Source organism: Porites lutea, chromosome 3 (assembly GCF_958299795.1).
Source record: "Porites lutea chromosome 3, jaPorLute2.1, whole genome shotgun sequence".
Taxonomy (NCBI): Eukaryota; Metazoa; Cnidaria; class Anthozoa; order Scleractinia; family Poritidae; genus Porites; species Porites lutea.
Window position 1 is genome coordinate 36,754,722 of NC_133203.1, and position 18,079 is coordinate 36,772,800.

The window sequence follows — 18,079 nt, forward strand, 5'->3', positions numbered from 1 at the left end:
CATACGACAATTCCTCCATAAATATAATGTGTAACTAGGAAGTTTGACGTTTTAGTCGTACAAAACAGCGTTGTAGTCGTGCAAAACAACGGTAAGGGAAAGACAAAAAAGCGTGCTGCACGTGCAAAGTTGTTTTTTGCTAATTAGAAGAAAAAGTGTGCTGCACGTGCAATTTGTTTTTTTGCTAATTAGATCTATTAGTCTTGAAGCCAATTTCGTTGTCGTCCCCGTTTAGCATTACAGGATTTAATTTTTTTTGTTTACACGTATTATTAACCAGAGCTTCGCTTTTAGCACTGGCTAAATCTATATATTAGATTTGTTGCCTTAAACGCGTTCTCGCCTGTATTTATTTCCTTACACTTGTAGTCAGAGTATAAGTATATTAGAGCATTGATACAGTGGAACTCGGTTAGCAAGGAAACCACTTCTGGTCGGTCAGCTTTTGCCGTTTTTTTTTTTCGTGGTAGAGCTCTTACGTTTTTCAACTTTGCTGTTTACTTTCGTTTCCTTTCTTTTCCGTGCACCTGTTCTGAAACCAGGTTCTTGCTAACGATCAAGCCGAGAATTTTCAACAGTGTCGTCGTCCGTTTTGTTGAATTTTGATATATCTAGTCTGCAAAAGACGTTGTCCAAGACTGTTCATTGCAATTCCGTACGCAGCCGGAAATTGGTGTCAGTTATATAATGTAAGCGATTAGTCTGCCTTAAGTTGGCTTTCCTTAGGATAATTTTCCCGAGATCTTTGTCCTTTGTGTTTGTATTTTAGACCCCAAGCCCTTTTTTACCTGGAGTATTAAGGCTAACTACCTGGCTCCAGTAGTTGGGGTCTAAAAATGCCCCGATAAAGATCGATATGCTATATTGCTATATTGCTATATTGCGATATTGCTATAGTTATTTCCTGCCATTGCGTGACCTAAAGATTGTTCTTACATTGTGATTGGCAGTAACTTAACATGACAAAGCCTTTATAATCACCGAGAATGCCAAATTCATGTAAATAAGAACTCTACCATGGCAAATTGATTTCAGTTCTTAAGAATACGAAAGAGAAATAGATTGGCCTAATTTAGGATAGCAGATAGGAGCATCGCTTAAGAAGGCCTCGAGGACTGTTGTATTGTGAGAATAACAATGGTAACCCACGACTTTGAAGTAAGTGAGGAAATTTATACCTTTCCCTATAAAAAAAAAGCTTATTAAGCTATCAAATATGCAAGCGCTTCTCTCAGAAAATCCCTTAGCTTTAGCTGCCACAGATACACTTTCAATGAAACCTTTTACGTTAATTTGGGCACGTACAGTGGCCAATAAGTCCAGTAGCGATCTGCGGGTAAACTATGATCATTTCAGGTTCTCTCTTTAGTTGTGCTTGTTTTACGTCGTGAACATAAAAAGGCCTAAGACGTTTTAATTAGTAATTAGTTTTGGTAAGTACAATTAGGTTGAGTCAAGACTGTATACAAAATGCTTAAATGCAAAAGGGTTAGTTTCTTTTTACGATAACGTATCCGGGTAACGTATACTTGATTTGGTGTTGTGTTTGCGAAATTTGGCAATCGATGACTGCTCACAGTTGTTTTCTTACCAATTGCAATAGCAATCATCAAGTAGGACAAAGAACAAATTCGCGCTTTTAGCCAAGAAATCTTCAAGGCTACGGCAGGACTATCACCTACCCCGTTCCCTAAAAGACTCCTAACAAAGCTAATAATCGTTCAGCGATCTTCGGAAACCCACCTGCTGCAGATACATTATGAGTAACGATCGTTTGCTCTCCAATCAACATGACCTGTGACAGGCCATGTTTTCAAATGAGCAAAATCAAAAGGACCTGATTAAATATACTTTTTTGAGATGCTGAACCTGATCTTTTGAATCTTTGATGAGATTCTTTTGACTCACGTCTAAAAGGTATTTTTGCTTTATCAAATTATCAAGTCAGTGTTGAGTCCTCCACTTGTATTAAAACGGTGACCTGTCACACAAACATTTTTCTTGTAACAAGCATAAAATTTGTTTGCTCGGAGGTTACTACGTGAAGCCGGTTTTCTAGGATGACATGGACTTTATGGCCCACGCTCTATAATACGGTATAATACCTTTCTTTTATCATGATGTCTAGATTCCAACAGTTGATGCATTTTGACGGGCCGCGTGTAACCCTAACCTTGAAAATTGCCTTAGTTAATTTACAAGTTAAAGCACCCAGCTAGAATTCTGGGAGAAAACAAAGTGCCAAGGTATGAGTGCTTACCAGTACACGAGCCATCGCGTTGAATTTCTCGAACAAAAACATTTAACAATAGATTTAATATTGTTGGAAAGGGACTCGCTACAAAGACTACAAAGTAAATCCAAATCAGCCGGTGGAAAGACGAGAAAACGAACATTGCATCGCCAAAACTGAACATATATAGCCCATAGAGTTCTGAATTTCCCAAAGTAAAATGGCACAAACCATTTCCGGTTTTACCATTTAAATGTTAAGTACTCTTCCGATTTTGCATATCTCCGTTACCTACGATCTCTAAACTGCAAATTGGTCAGAGAAATGCTTTTATTGACAAATCACTTGTCTCTGCATGACAAATAGAGGCGATTCGCGAACAATATAAATCACACCTTCAAATCAAACAAACTGGGGCAAACTGGTACGAACTGCGAAAAAACAGCAATCCGCTTCCAATCGTCCATTTTTGATTATCTATGACTTAGCCGAGCCCCACTGAACAAGATCTAAGATAGACAATTTAAGTGAAAACTTTAACTGCACTAATTACGTGACAAATACATTATTTAAGTGGCTTTAAGTAAACCGCAATACTTTAGGGAATCCTGAAACCTCGAGTTCGACATCTAGAGTTCGCGTTCACTGACAATCAGGAATTCTTTTATAAATAGGAAAAGGTAAGGAGAATTGAACGCAGTGCCTAAAGTGGGTTGCCAATGCAGAACGGAACGGCTCTACCAAAATGTCACGTGATGTAGAAAATATCCAGGCGTTGGCGTGTGTTTGTTTGAAATACAATCGAGTTTGTATACATATTATATTCCTTTCTAACATATGACTCTTTTTTCAAGCTGAACGACTCTGGTGACCCATCGCCTCATGAGAATAAGAAGAAAAAAAGAGCTCTTGGACTATCGTACCTTATTGACGAGAGTCCGCCGTGGTACGTCTGCCTATTGCTTGGCTTTCAGGTAATATTTAAGGCGATTCTTTTGTTACTACTTTTGCCTTATTTAATAACGTAGGTGTGCTAATCATTCTCTTTCAAAGCTATCAATCAGTCAATCAGTCATTAAATGATCAGTTAACTTTACCACAAAGTATATGGAGCAAACAAATGCTTGTTTAAAAACCGTCCGTGAAAGGTTACTATATGTCACCAGAGAATTGATTGACTTTGTAACATGTAACTGTTAGCTTAGGGATTAAGATATGGATAATTTATGATGTAAAGACGAAATCACAAATAAATAAAAGGGTCGAGCTCAAGCTTATGAATAATTTTTATACAAAACGTCAAGATAGCACATCACGCATGTCATAAGCGCAAACGTTATTCCAACATGGCTTGATGGCCCGGGGGGGGGACTCCCATATGAAACAGACGGGGATGCTCGTCAGAAATTTTGAATTTAACCCCTAAAGGAGACCATCGGGGCGTGGCTCAAGCTTTTTATGACCCCTAAAGGAGACCAATCTGGGCGTGGCTTAAGCAAATTTTGACCCCTAAAAGAGACCGCTTAAAAACACACAAATACGACATGCAATGAGTTTTAATAATATAAAGACAGTCATAATCATCGAATGCTTTTATCTAAAAGTAGTAATTTAAAAGCATAGTCATTAATCTCAAGTGCTTCGCGGAACCCTAAACGAGACCTTGGCGGCTTAAAATATTGGCGCTTTGCCCGGAACACCCTAAGCGAGACCAAAATCCAAAATTTACACCCCTAGGCGAGACGACGAGCATCCCCGTCTGTTTCATATGGGAGTCCCCCCCCGGGCTTGATGGCCAGCAGTTTCTTGACTGTCTTTCTTATCGTGCAAGATATCACCTACCTCCAATAGTTCTAGCTGAGTTTGCTGAAACGCAAATGGTTCTCTAGCCCCAGACTATAACACTAGCCGTTGTTATATGACTGTATCCGCGAGCGGGTAAGATGAAGCAAATCCTCAGTGTATTCTGATTGGCTACCACCCGAGCAAGAAGAGGTCAATAGCCAAATTTCCATAAACAGCTGAGAATTCTCAGATTATTTCTTTATTTCTTTTTAGCATTTTCTAACCATGCTGGGATCAACACTTGCCATTCCATTCATCATCAGCGAACCGATGTGTTTTGCAAATAATTCACTCGCCATCAGCGAAGTCCTTAGTACCATATACTTTGTGTCTGGACTTGTAACATTACTGCAGACTTTGCTTGGGATCAGGTAGGTATTGATTGCTAATGTTTTTAATTATGCTTTTCTTGTGATTGAAAGGGTAAAAGAGCTATTCTAATAAAACTTTAAAATAAAGGCTATTAGAGTCCGAAAGTGATAATATATGTCTATCAAACAATTTGCACCGATCCTTGACGCATTTTCAATAGGACCCAATAGTGTTGTGTATCAGGATTCCCAAAACAGAACAAACACTACAAATAGCAAAGAGGAAACCAATAACATCCTTAGCTCGCTAGCATACATTTTCCCGTGCTTTTCGTATACTACGCACTTTGGCTTGAGCTCTCATTGGTGACTAAGCGCATGCACATGATCGCTTCCATCGTGTTTGGTGATACACTCAAAGGTGTTTTCTTGATCTTTGAAGTGCCTCACGTTACTGTTTTGTGCAAAGTTGTCCATATACAATCTGAAAATTCTCACACAAAACCGCAAAATTTACGCTGCACAGACGCTCAATTCGGGACGACGTCGATAAAGAGTTTTGTAGAAGCAGCTTCGGGTCTGTATACCATGAAGTCCCACTCAAAAGAAAACTGACAAAACTGCTCTGAGAGCCCTTTCTTCATGCAAGTTTTTCTTTTCCTTTTCTGAAGGCTTCCCATTGTTCAAGGTGGAACTTTTGCCTTTATTACACCAACATTTGCAATCTTGTCTTTGCCTCAATGGACATGTCCTAAAACAGAAGGTCAGTTTATGTCGAACAAGTAACTGCGGCAATTTTATTTTACTTTCCAGTTTAGTTCAAGTTAGTCCTTATTCTTGTGTAAAATATCGAAAATAGGACTTCTCCGGTACGGAAAAACTCTATCCGAAGCAAAACGGAACAATCAGAGGGCCCGCGATTTGGAAGGCTGCAAGTTATTTAACTGGAAGATTTTACCTTTGAATGGACAGACCTAGGAGTTCGTCCTTAGTCTAGGCTTTGATAGATTGTGCTCGCAAAAGTGTTCGTATACTTTTAAAATTGTGCCAATAATTATGCTATTTTTTGTAAATTATCCTCGTTTTAGCAAAAAATGCAGAAATTATGCTTCTACTTTTTACTTTAAATTTGGTAAAAACACCTCAATAACTATGCAATGAGAAACTTTTTACAACTAAACACTTAGAAAGGTAAACCACTGAAACAACAAAACTATCTGACAACTATGAAAACGCGGGCCCCATCTTCGGTACCCGCGATAGTTATACGCATGCTTTGAGTCTAGTGGAAAGAGTCCTGGGTCATTTCCTGTGGGACGCAGGTCTAATGAATGTGACACTAAGCAGGCAAAAGATGGATTTGCCTGTAACACTGATCTCGGGCCAAAAAAATTGGTTGCATGATCAGTAATGCCAATCAAATATATATGTGCTGCAAAACTAGCCAAAGGTGCGAATTTTGCTAGCAGTGGTTTTTTCGGAAAATAGATGAAAATTATGTTTGTGATGACGAATGCCAATCATTATGCTGGCGCAATCTATCAAAGCCTACCTAAGTCTTACAAGAAATCACAGCGATTGCAAGAATAGGCTTAGGGTTTAGGCAGGATGTAGATAGAGATTGTTTTTTTAACTGCCCGTAGTCGTGAGTTTTACTTGACCTGCACATATGCGCAGGAGGAGAAGGTGAACCAACATGTGACCTGTTAGATAAAGGGCGCAGTGGTTCTACCGTTGTATCGTTTTCCAACTGACCTGGTATGTTTTCCCCTTTTAAGATAACAGTAACTCAACTATCAGTTCCCTTATCAACAATGATGACATCTGGAGACCCCGCATGAGAGAGGTAAGAGCTTGATTATGGATAACCGGTTATTATTTCTATATTGCTATTGCTATGAGCTGCACAGTACCGACTGAAGTAAGTGCAACCAACGACGCCCGTATTTTCCTTTTTGGTTCTTGTATATTGTTAATATAATCTACCTTTGAGTAATTCATATGTCAGAAAATTTATTTATTCTTTAAAATAAATAAATTTTACCAATTAAAATTGGTAGGGAGGTCAGAAAATCACAAATAGTGATCAACAGTGTCTGTCTCAATTATATCTAAATCTTGCTAGGATCAAGTGATCCTCAAGGAATGGGTTGCCAGAAATAGCCGGTCCGCTGAAAATAAAAAAGATTATGGAGAGGAAGCTACAGACGGACAAGTATAACGCTCGTGAACAGCAGCTAGTGCATGCAAAACGTATTTAGCCACAGTTACACATTTTTAACTCCGACACCAAAAGAGTCGACTGTTCGCATTCCAGACATATCCTTATTCAGTATTTTTTATCTTACATGTATATTAAAGATCCAAGGTGCCATAATGGTGTCGTCGTTATTCCAAATTGTCATTGGTTTCACTGGTCTTGTTGGCTTTCTCCTTCGCTTCATCGGACCATTGACCATAGCACCAACAATAACCCTGGTGGGCGTGGCACTCTTCAAAGTAGCAGCTGGAAATGCAGGTACAGTCGAACCTCGCTTTACAGACACCTCGTTATTACGGACAATATTCATTGTCCCTGGGGAAAGCCCTTACATTTTCTCTAAACTCTACCCGCTCAATACGGACACCCGTTAATGCGGACAGCGGACACTTGTTTCTTGCCCAATCGACAGATTATCATTCATAATGCAAATGCGGACACTTCATTATGAACTGTCTGCTGAAATGGAAGTCTCCTTTTAAAACCCTTCAGTTGACAGCATGTCGATGTTCCCAACGCTAGAGTACACCAGATAGGATGAATTGTACACATCAATTTCAGACTATTTTGGTATCAAAAGAGTTATGCAGAGAACGGTTTTGATTAAGCAATACACGTGTATAGATAAGGTCGATTTTCAGGGGCGGACGGAGAATTTTGTAATAGAGGGGGCGTAGAAATATAGTATATAGTGGCAAGATGGACGCGATAGCGAATGGCGTGAGGAACGGCCCACTTTTCTAGGGAGTTTCGGGCGCATGCTCCTGGGGGAAAAGTTTTGTGATTGAAGTTCTCTGAGATGCAATCTAGTGCATTCTGGACGCTTAAATTTACCAAAAACCTGGATTCCACATTGAACATGTAATGCTGAAATATTTAATAAACCACAGCTGTGGTTGTAGTCAAAGAAGTAAAAGCGTTAGGACGCTAACAGAGGCCGAAGCGATTGCGGCGAGAGCACAACCTCCCGGCAAAGACAACGTTCGATAAACTTCTTATTAACAATGTTTATTAAAGAGAATATATTTAAGTAAAAATACTCGAAGTACCATCCGACACACTTTTACAAAAGAAAAAAAATTCTCGGACAAAAGGGGGGGCGGGGCCCCTTGGGCCCACACATAAATCCGCTCTTGATTTCCGTGGATTTATTCCGCGGAATGACGGCTTTGTGAAGGTTAGCGATGTTTAACTTGACGACACTAATGTCATCCACATTCTTTGAAAAGTTAGAACTACACGCTAACTAAATCGTACCATGTAAAAGTAGTGTTGAAGAGGTTTCATTTGAATGGTCACAGCATAGGATTTCATCCACAGACTCAAAAGTTAGAACTACATACTAGATAAATAGCACCATGTGAAAGTACTACTGAAGAGGTTTCATTTGAATGATCACACACTAATAGCATTAGATCCACAGTCTCCAAAATTAAAGCAAGTACGTACTGTTAAAATGAAGAGGTTTTTTTTTCCAATGGTCAAACTACAGGATTTTGATCACAGACTAAAAAGTTAGTACTATTACATGCCTTCATAATTGACTCTGATACTCTTTTTACTGTTTATAGGCAATCACTGGGGAATTTCAATGGCGTAAGTACGTCTTTACAGAAAAGTCTTTCGTATTTTTCAGCTATAATGCAAAAATACATAGGGCCGTTTATACGAGAGAACATAAGCCGCCGCTTATATGAGACGCGAAAACCCCGTATAAACGGTGCAAAATCTACGTTCACGGCCTATTAAACCCACGGCTAGCTCAATCCACGGCTTATCCTGGCCGACGAGATTTGGGCTGGGCGTAACCAAGCTGCGGTTTGCTGAAGCCGTGAACGATTGCTGCACATGCCCTGTTTTCAATTATATCCTAGACCTTCATGGTCGAGAAACGTGCGCTGCAGTGGCAGAATATGACCTGCTGCACAAGAGAGTCGGAAATCTCGTCTCATCTCTACCTCATCCATCGCTGGAACATCTCCTTACAAACCACTCGATTGATCGCTGACAAACTCTTCGTCGAGGTTTCCGCACAAGTTTCGCAACAGCCCAGCGCTTATCTTGACCGAAATGCTAATTTGAACCAAAAAAAAAGAGTTAAATACGGCGATTTTCCTGACAAAAACCAATTGTTTGGCTTTTTTGTTCGCTCGAGCCATTGCTGCAAATTACACGAGGCACCAAAACAACCCACGTCATCATTGAACCGGTCTTGCCGCGTACTAAGCCGTGAACCATTATACGAGTAGTTCGCGTCTTATACAAGCCGTACTCGTATAAATGGTCCTCCGCGTCTTATGTAAGACGCGGCCGTAGTAAGTCGCGGCTTATTTTCTCTGGTATAAACGGCCCTAATTGTATACAACAGGGGTCGCGTAAGAAGAATGGGTGAAGTAGTTTTCTTTCCAGCAGAAATCTGCTTTTTTATCGAAAGGAAGTAGACCAGTTTCAAAAGGTAGTTCTATCTTTGTCTGGTGATTGTAGTAAAAGCAGTCTTCTTTGTTTTTCAGGACCATCGCGTTAATAGCTCTGTTTTCCCAATACCTAACCAATGTCAAGATTCCTGTGCCAGAATATAGCAAAGATCGAGGTGGTTTCTACGTTGGTCATTACCCGTTATTCAGGCTTTTTCCTGTGAGTATCTAATATTGACACGAAAACAAAAGAGAAACCAGATGATATTTCGAGCAACAACAATTTGCCGTCTGTACCCTTTGAATTGAACACATTTAATGCTTAATGACTGGTTCCGAGGGAAACAGTTAATGTTGTTTCCCGAGAATCCCGAGGGATCAGTCTTTATAGCGGGAAATTTTGAAGCTGGAAATTCATTAAACCTCGCTGTAACGGCGGTCGTCGGTCAACATTCGCGGGTAACAGTGCACTGTTACCCTCTGACGTCAAAGATTTTTCAATGTTGCCTGCTCAGAGTTTTTGGCGGGAAACGGTTTTATTGTTAGAGGTCATGCGACCTCAAAGTAACCAATGAGAACGCGCGCTGTCAGGAAAAAGTTTCCAGCTATATTAACAAAGTACAAATGTTGCTTTTTCCACTCATTTGGAATCTGGAATTATAACAACTGGCAGTACGGTTCTATAGTTGGTGCCGGGTTTTAATGAAGATGTAGTATGATTAACTGGGAAAAAGTTGACCCTTCACTCGTTAGAAAACGTATTGTTCGCGAGATGATCCTCCCCTTCCCACATAGGGATTAGGGGTTCCAAACTGACTATAGGATTCAATCACTGAAAATCTATCTAAAGATGGCAATTTGGTATGTAAAGATATTAAAGTACCCCTATCGCAAATGTGCTTAAAAGGCCTGCGTTTTGAGATCATCCGCTCCCATTGGAATGCAGAGATTTTATTATTCTGACTTTTTTTACTATTATTCGAGATGTGAAGTAATAACATCTCCAGCCTGTCCAAAGATGCGTGATCTAGTCACGATTTTTATTGTTGTTGCTTTACCTCGCGACAGTACAACAATGCAGGAGCCAAATCAATTAAGAAATCGTCTTCCACAATCACTTTAATATCGCTTCTTGCTTAGAGACTCATTCCTTATTATACGTGCCATCCTTTCCAAGATCATTCTGGCGATCGCCGTTTCCTGGATGATTTGTGCTATCATCACGGTAGCAGGAGGTTTCCCCTCAGATCCCAACAATCCTCAGTACAAGGCAAGAACTGATGCTAGAATTGGTGTGTTGAAAGATGCAAAATGGTTCAGATTTCCGTACCCAGGTAAAGCTTGTCCGTGAACATAGTGCATAGTTTATTCCTCTTCACATGAAGCAGAAGCAGCTTCAATAATATCTCATACAGTGATGGGAAGTTTCATCAGCTCCCCGGATTTCTTTCCGATAGTTGACCAGACGTGTTCTGGATTCGTTTACATAGAAGCAAGAACTACCTTATCCCATTCTGGACCCGAATTCTATTCGGACTTAAACAGAGATAATCCTTGTTGGAATTCAACACGGGAATCAGAGAAAACATGCCATCCCAGAGCAAGGAGCCGAAGAAGATGATCAAAACTCCCGTAATAATACTCGTCAAATTTCGTTGACACAATAGACTGAAACTGAGGATTTCTCATGTCACGCCTTTTCAACCAACTTATTTAACTTTTCCCAGAGTGTACTTCTTCCTTCCTTCCTTAATGTTGAGATTCACGTATACTTGCAAATGGGTTACCGTAATATTTTTCAAAGGCCCTTTTTGACGGGCTTATTTTTGGAGGGGCTTATATTCGGAGGGAAATTTGCTTTTGAAAATCGATAGGGCTAGCCTTGTAGTTGGAAGTAAATGTGCCGTTTTTTCTTTGTTTTACTTTGTATTTGAGGGCAATTTTCCAAGTTCAAGCCCCCGGGGAGAGGCCTGTATTTGGAGGGGCGATTTAACGGAGGATATTTTGCGTTACCGGTTTGGGGGGCTTATATTTGGAGGGGCTTATTTTCGGAATTTTACGGTATACGTGTATCAACATTAGGGAGGGTGTAACGTGACAAGTATTTTAAAAAAATGTGACGCGTTTTGTAGTTAGAAAATAAAACGCACCCTTAAATGGTGGCTCACAAATCTGCTACTTTAGAGGTTCAGATCGATAGGTGTCGGGAGCCCATGGGTGTCTTGTATCATACACTCTCCCATCCCCGCCCACCTCCAACCCATGCACCACCGCCATCTTCGAGTGCAAGTGTTATAGTCGCTTTGAACAATTCTAGTATTACATTTGTGTTTTTTAACCCAGGTCAATGGGGAATGCCCACGGTTAGTGCCGCAGGAGTGTTCGGGATACTCGCCGGTGTATTAGCCTCCATCATCGAGTCTGTAGGAGATTACTACGCATGCGCGAGATTATCAGGAGCTCCCCCTCCTCCAAAACATGCGATCAATCGTGGGATTGCCTGGGAGGGAATTGGATGTCTTTTAGCGGGAGCTTTTGGAACTGGAAATGGTACAACCTCATATAGTGAGAACATTGGAGCTATTGGTATCACTAAGGTACATCAGGCAATCGTTTTGCAGTTTAATTATGTCCTGTTTTGTTTACTAAAGTGAAACATGTGAAACATGTCATGGGACCCTTGCTGGTGAAAATGAGAGCAGCCTCTGAACCTGTAGAAAATTTGTCATATCAAGTCAACTGATAAAACCAATTTTTCATTGCTACTCCGATACATCTCCCCTCGTTTCTAAGAATCTAACCCTTTTCTTAGAAACTTGCTTTGCTAATAAGGAGGGGGGGTGGCTGACACAGAACAAGAGACAAACTACTCAACTAGTGGTCAAAGTGAGAGTGAACTGGTTATCGCAGGATTATGAGTACACGGTACCTTTACAGACGACTGCAGTTGCGGATCTATAACGGTGTTGGCTGATTCCAATCAGCCTCGAAACAAAACGTTAAGTTTAATTCATTTTTCTTATGGTGTCCTCAAAGTATTACAGTTGAGAAAGGATGGGTAGGGACATAAAATTTTTACAACGCAGCAAAATAGATTAAATACTTACATAACTACTCGAAAATCGTGTACTCTCTCCTCCGCCGCACACGATATCACGCCAAACACGGAAATAAAGTACAAATTAAACCTTTCTAACAAACATGTTAATCGGCCATCTTCCCTGGACCCGCCCCTGGACTGAGGTATATATACAATAGCTGGGTGTAAGTAACTGGTACTTCGTGCCCCTGGAAGATGGAAAAAGGTAACAGTACTTAAGCATTCATGGCACCATTACAATTTAAGTTCAACTTCTAACTTATCTTACACTACTTCGTTCTTAGGTTGGTAGTCGTCGAGTGATCCAGTGGGGTGCTTTTGTTGTAATGACTGTTGGCATTATTGGAAAAATAGGCGCGCTCTTTGTCAGCATTCCAGATCCTATCGTTGGTGGAGTCTTTATGGTCATGTTTGGTATGATCTCCGCCGTCGGAATCTCTAACCTACAGTTTGCTGACATGAATTCTTCCAGAAACTTGTTTATAGTTGGTTTTTCTATTGTTTTTGGATTAGCTCTTCCGTACTACATGGAGAATAATCCAAAGGCCATCGACACAGGTATGTACAGGGATTTCATGAGTTTAAGTAAAAACGTTTCATTTAGGTAGTTAAAGGGGCCTATAATCAAAATATTTCGCGCGGACACAGTTTATGGCGTTACCATTTTAATCATGTTCTCCCATTACATTCCAAGAGTTAGAAAAGTGATGCAAATTCTCAATCAGGTATGAGAAAGGGGTACCATTTTTCAATGGAAAGTATAGTTTTTCAAGAGCAGCCTGCTCTAGGCTCCAAGATAGTAGTGCAGTCGTTCAGTCAAAAAAGTGATGTGAAAACCGCGTGGGGACTGGGAAGAGAGAATGCACCAGATCGTGCGCTTCTTATGTATATTCGCGGTGTCTCTGCTACCTGAGAGCCTTGTACACCATATAAAAGGGTAATAATTATTTCAATAGGTGTAACAGAAATCGACCAGATAGTTACTGTTCTGTTGAAAACAAGCATGGCTGTAGGATGCATAGTAGCGTTGATTCTGGACAACACCATTCCTGGTACTGAAGAAGAACGCGGGCTAAAAACATGGCGGCAACACCTGGGAGACGACGAAGGCGAAGAGCAGTTTGATACTGCTTCCGTTTCCGTGTATGATCTTCCATTTTGTCTTAAGAGACTGAGTCATTGCAGAGCGGCCAAATATCTGCCTTTCCTGCCGTATGAAAACGGCCAAAAAGATCTTCCAACACATGTTGGAGAGATGGACAATGACGAAAATTGCAAACTGTAAAATATACAGTGTACTTGTGGGTAGTAATCCTATAGACTGCATTGCTGGTGTTTTTGTTCGCGTAATCGCCATGTTGCTGAACCACAATACTGAAATGCAAATAGCGGAAAGGTTATGGCCTGTCAAAGGGAGGGGTTGTAATTTCTGCTCTCCCCAGTTTTCCTCGATGATAAACTCAAAGATGGAGAAATCGCCACGTCCCGTTGTCATGGTAGCAAAATTTCTGAATCTAAAAAAATCATGGCTCTGGAAATGTGACAAAAAAGACGAAAAATTTGACATTAAGTATGACTTTCCTGCGCATAGTTGCACTCAGGAACAAAACGGTATCCCATACTTTTCTTCCATCGTTCGACAATGCAAATGATCGTCTCTGTCACGGAAGATTGTTGAGATCAAGAAAACTTGCTACCATGGTAACCTGACGTCACAATTCTCCTCTCTGTTACGAGCAAAAACAAGGAACTTTCGCTGCCCCAAAAAATACGCCAGCATTCCATACTACAGACTATACTAGACTATACTTCTAGAAACGTCGGATTTTAACCTTTCTCTTGGTTTTGCGACAATGTAACAAGGCAGCCTCGTTGGCTGACCAAACAATAAAACTTTTTGCGAACAATTTGTGTAAGAAAAAGAATTTATTTCCGATCCCAGCGGAGGGAAACTCACTTTTGTTGTTGTCAGATCAACCAACATGGCTGCCGTGACGTAAGCTGAAACAAGTATGGGTAGCTCACGCAAGCAAAAAGCGTTTTTTAGCGACACACGTCACGAGTCAGACCTTTTTACCTTTTAATATACCTTAAAGCTCCAAAATTGAATTGCTAAGTGTCTTTACTCTTATGGAGATGATTTTGCCCGAAAAGACAGCAAAACCACTGCCCAAGAATGCAAACAGTTTACTTCCGGTTGACATGCGTTGCAGAATAACCTTTTTGCTTCAGCTCCCAAATATATAACTTATGCGAAACTAACAGATGTATTGCTTTTGATTTGTGCCTACGGTTAATAAACGACACTATAATGAAAGAAATTTGCAAAAGCTAAGGAAATTGAAAGTTCTTTAATTCACTGTTCAAAGTATAATATATTGCCAGTATACAATTAGTTTACTGAACTTTTTGAAAGTTTACCAGAATAGTTACAGTTAGTTGTAATTGGCGCCTTTTGCTCGTATTCAAAGCATTTTCAACGAGAGGAAGGTTATTATCTTTTACAATGTATAATTACATTGACTAGATATTATAAATATCCTTGCCGATTTTTCACTTAATAGCAAATAAAATCCCGGTAAATCAAGCGAAAATCACTTCAGACGTTTGACGAGGTTGACTTTTTGCTAGACTGACAGCAAGTTCTCCTTTATAATGATCGCCACGCGACTAAACCGCATTGAAAACGTGCTCAGTATCTCAGTTCGTTCGCTTTTTCCAGCCTTCCGTGACTAACTGTAAGCTATTTGTCTTGCTGCTAAAGTAATGCACAACAGTTGTAAAATAATACTCAAGAGACATGTAAGTGGACAAACACGTAAAGAGCGTGCTAATTACTGAGCCAGGCTTTATTCTTCTGGACTTGATAGTTCCAGTCATTGATATGAGAGACAATTTCAATTCACAATTAACGCCCCGCCAAAAAAAGTGAATACCTCGAACGTCAACCAAGTAATCCTATAAACTTGAGTGTGATATGCTAAATTTCAGAATACCCGACCACTTCTTTGCATATCATTGAATACTAAAAGTGCCTATTGTCTTATTCCTTGTTCTTTAAAGCGTTCCGACAAATGTAAATGATGAGGCCGTGGTATTCTGAAATTGCTCCAAAAAATGAATTGGTCACGTTTAGTGCTGTTGAATTCCACTGAAGATTACCACTGGCAGGCCATCGTGGTTTTGTTTCAGTAAATCGGACTTTAAACCGACCGGCCAGCGCAGTAACCAACAGTCTTGACCTGCTCCATCACGTTTAGAAGACTAAACTATTTCTCCTGGAAGCTTAGTAGGTCAGGAAAGGAAGCAAAATGATAATCCAATACGGCTTTGAGGTAAGACGAGCAATACTATGAATCTAAGTGGATCGAGTAACACGGACGAACTGTAACTCTTACTGCCATGATTACCTTCGGGTTTCTCTCGATCGTACATGTTCCACCTTTCGCTCACGAGTAGCAATATTTCACGCTCCCGATGACGAGCAACATTGCACTCACTCCGCAGAAGCTTTCGATCCTTTTCCCTTTGAAATTGTTTTCACTTTCCTTTGAAAAATATTGACGCTTGTTATAAACTTGACTTACTTCACAAAGGAGAGAAAAGTAAGGAGATGGTCACAAACATTTTGAAGACGACCTGACCACACCAAATGTCCTGACTGGTCAGCCCCTGGTCAGAAGATTTTGGCGTCAACAATGAAATTAACAGGTCTGGCTGACTGTAATCGCTGCAGCTTTTTTATCCTTTTGACCAGGTTTTACGAGATTTTCGAAAATAATAACAATTTGAATTGCTATGTATTCGTGGGACGGCTTTTTCACTTTTTTGTCCGGTAACCAGAAACACCAGGTTAGCTGCCCTGACCTGCTAAGCGAGTGGATTAAGCTGAGATTGACATATTTTGCATAAACTTCGCAAGTGTTGCTTTTAAATCTCGGTGGAATTCCATTCGATCGAAAAATTCATCAGTTAGATTGAATTTCTTTGGACTCTGACTATCTTATTATCTATAATTGATTTTTAGAATGTTTTAGAGAAACACAATTAAGACAGTGTTGGTAGGTTGATTCAATGCTTAGTTCTGTAAATCCCAGTCCTCGCTCATATTGCCTGGCTTCTTCTTCTGAATTCCAGTCCTCTTTGCTGCCGGGCATCAGCCGGCAGTAGACCATATTCTTGAGCGATTTGAGATATTTCGTTCAATGGTTCCATGGTTCATCTGTGACTGCAGCGCTGTGCAGTCAGCGGTTTGCTTAAGCAAGTGCTTAGCTGCCGCGCCTGTTTTTCTGTTAGGAGCAACCCGCCAGTTTGTTTTGCTTTCATGGAAGATCTGTGTAGAAATCGTAGTTTATCGGATGCTTGCTGTCTTTTTAAACGGCGTAAACGGTAAGAACAGTTCAAGAAGTATTGTACGGAACATTTTTTCGATTTATTTTTTTTTATTCTAGGTTTCAAGATTAGTTATAGCGAGTAATCTTTTGTCACACAGATTGTTATCTCGGGAATCAGGATTGTAAGTTACATAACTGAACGGCATGTGCTGTACATCTACCTGACCTGTGAATAAATAAGTTTTGGCCTTTAAGTTATTTGTACGCAACTCATGTCATCCTGTGTACGATGATTGTTCGTTGAAGAAACAGTCTATCAGCACTGCTGTTGTTTTCGAATTTCGTGAATTATTAAAATGAATTACAAAATGGTATTGAAACCTTAGCGAGTTGTATGAATGTAAGCATATTTGTCATCGTGATCGGTTCATGTTTTATATTACGCTCTGAGTGTTTCATAATGCCAGCAAGTCTAAGTTATCGACTTTAATAAAAAAGAATTCATATGTTCAACTGTTCTACAAACTGTCTTTGTCCTATTCGCATCGCATCTAACGGCAGCACTTCCCTTCTCAGTGAGAACTTCTACTTCCTACTTATTCACTTGCGCTATTTCGGTCCAAATGCGTAGAATACCTGTTCACACCACACTAAAGTGTGTCACAGAACCTTTTCGAGCGCAGCCTCGCTCCGTTAAAGAAAACACCATTCTTATTTGTGAATAGAAGCCTTATCCGGTCTGATTTTCTTGCCGACGCAAAAGCATAGCCCGGGGCGGACATGTAATCCACGCCCTATTGACCTTACTAGCCCCGACAAAGTGAGAAACTTGGCATCGTTTACTTAGGATTTAGGGTTAGCATCACTAATTAAGGAGCTAAGATCAACACAATCTAGTGCTTTTGATCTCGTACAAAGTCCAAGTTGTTGTTGACGTATTATATAATCGAGCCGGTTGCGTGAGAAAACCTCCGAAGTCCGATGCTCGCCGTTTCGTTGCGACGAAGGTCGGAAGAACTAAAAACCTGTGACTAGCACCTTTTTCTCTTTGACAGAAAAACTTCATGCTAAAGGCACCTGACGATCAACATCACGAATTGCCACGTGCGTCGGAATTACCGCCCTTGGACAAAACACCTATGCTATTATTATGATAAGACTAACATGCGTGCGATCTGTATAATTTGGTCACGCTACGGCCCATGACTTATTTTACTGCCCACTGAACGGTGCCCGTTCCGGAGATGGCCACATTTTAATTCGCGCGTTATCGTACACTGAAGTCTTTGCTTTTATAACTGTCATCAAATTCATAAGCTTTGTGAAAGCGGCGCTTAAAGGAAAATAATGGTAAAACAAGAAATCGAGGTAAGGCAAACAATGTTAACAAGTAAAATCGGTAACAGTTAGTATCGCCGGCGTGCTGACGACTTTAATAACTTTAACTCCATATCAATACTTGAGCAACTAACATCAAAAAAGCGACTTTACCAAAGCAACCACAGGCAAAAAAGCAAATGACTTACAACTACCCTCAAAGCTAAAACCTACAGATACGTAGGTCTGAACCGATACACTTGTT

General features: G+C 40.3%; 2 protein-coding genes across 3 annotated transcripts in view; both read left to right on the forward strand.

Moving 5' to 3' along the window:
• Positions 1 to 3,090: 3,090 nt before the first annotated feature.
• Positions 3,091 to 14,703, forward strand: LOC140929686 (solute carrier family 23 member 2-like). The gene is made up of 11 exons (XM_073379413.1): positions 3,091 to 3,207; positions 4,292 to 4,449; positions 5,061 to 5,152; positions 6,168 to 6,235; positions 6,751 to 6,907; positions 8,221 to 8,245; positions 9,160 to 9,283; positions 10,241 to 10,397; positions 11,407 to 11,660; positions 12,448 to 12,721; positions 13,120 to 14,703. The coding sequence occupies exons 2-11, from the start codon at positions 4,304 to 4,306 to the stop codon at positions 13,446 to 13,448; spliced, it is 1,626 nt and encodes a 541-aa protein (XP_073235514.1). The 5' UTR covers positions 3,091 to 3,207; positions 4,292 to 4,303; the 3' UTR covers positions 13,449 to 14,703.
• Positions 14,704 to 15,340: 637 nt separating this feature from the next.
• The window catches only part of LOC140931043 (solute carrier family 23 member 2-like), a 17,633-nt gene continuing 14,894 nt past the window's right edge, over positions 15,341 to 18,079 (forward strand). The window contains exon 1 of one of the 2 annotated variants that reach the window (XM_073380783.1): positions 15,341 to 15,498. In XM_073380783.1, the coding sequence (XP_073236884.1) occupies positions 15,475 to 15,498 (24 nt within the window). In that variant the 5' untranslated portion in view covers positions 15,341 to 15,474. Of the gene's footprint in view, positions 15,499 to 17,721; positions 17,866 to 18,079 lie in introns of those variants that run through there. The other variant, XM_073380784.1, reaches the window with a different exon arrangement.

Bases quoted from the DNA above. Each gene is read 5' to 3' on its own strand.
- LOC140929686 (XM_073379413.1), top strand. From the start codon at position 4,304: ATGCTGGGATCAACACTTGCCATTCCATTCATCATCAGCGAACCGATG. The intron at 9,284-10,240 runs GTGAGTATCTAA...ATCCTTTCCAAG, and splicing joins CGTTATTCAGGCTTTTTCCT to ATCATTCTGGCGATCGCCGT. The intron at 10,398-11,406 runs GTAAAGCTTGTC...TTTTTAACCCAG, and splicing joins GTTCAGATTTCCGTACCCAG to GTCAATGGGGAATGCCCACG.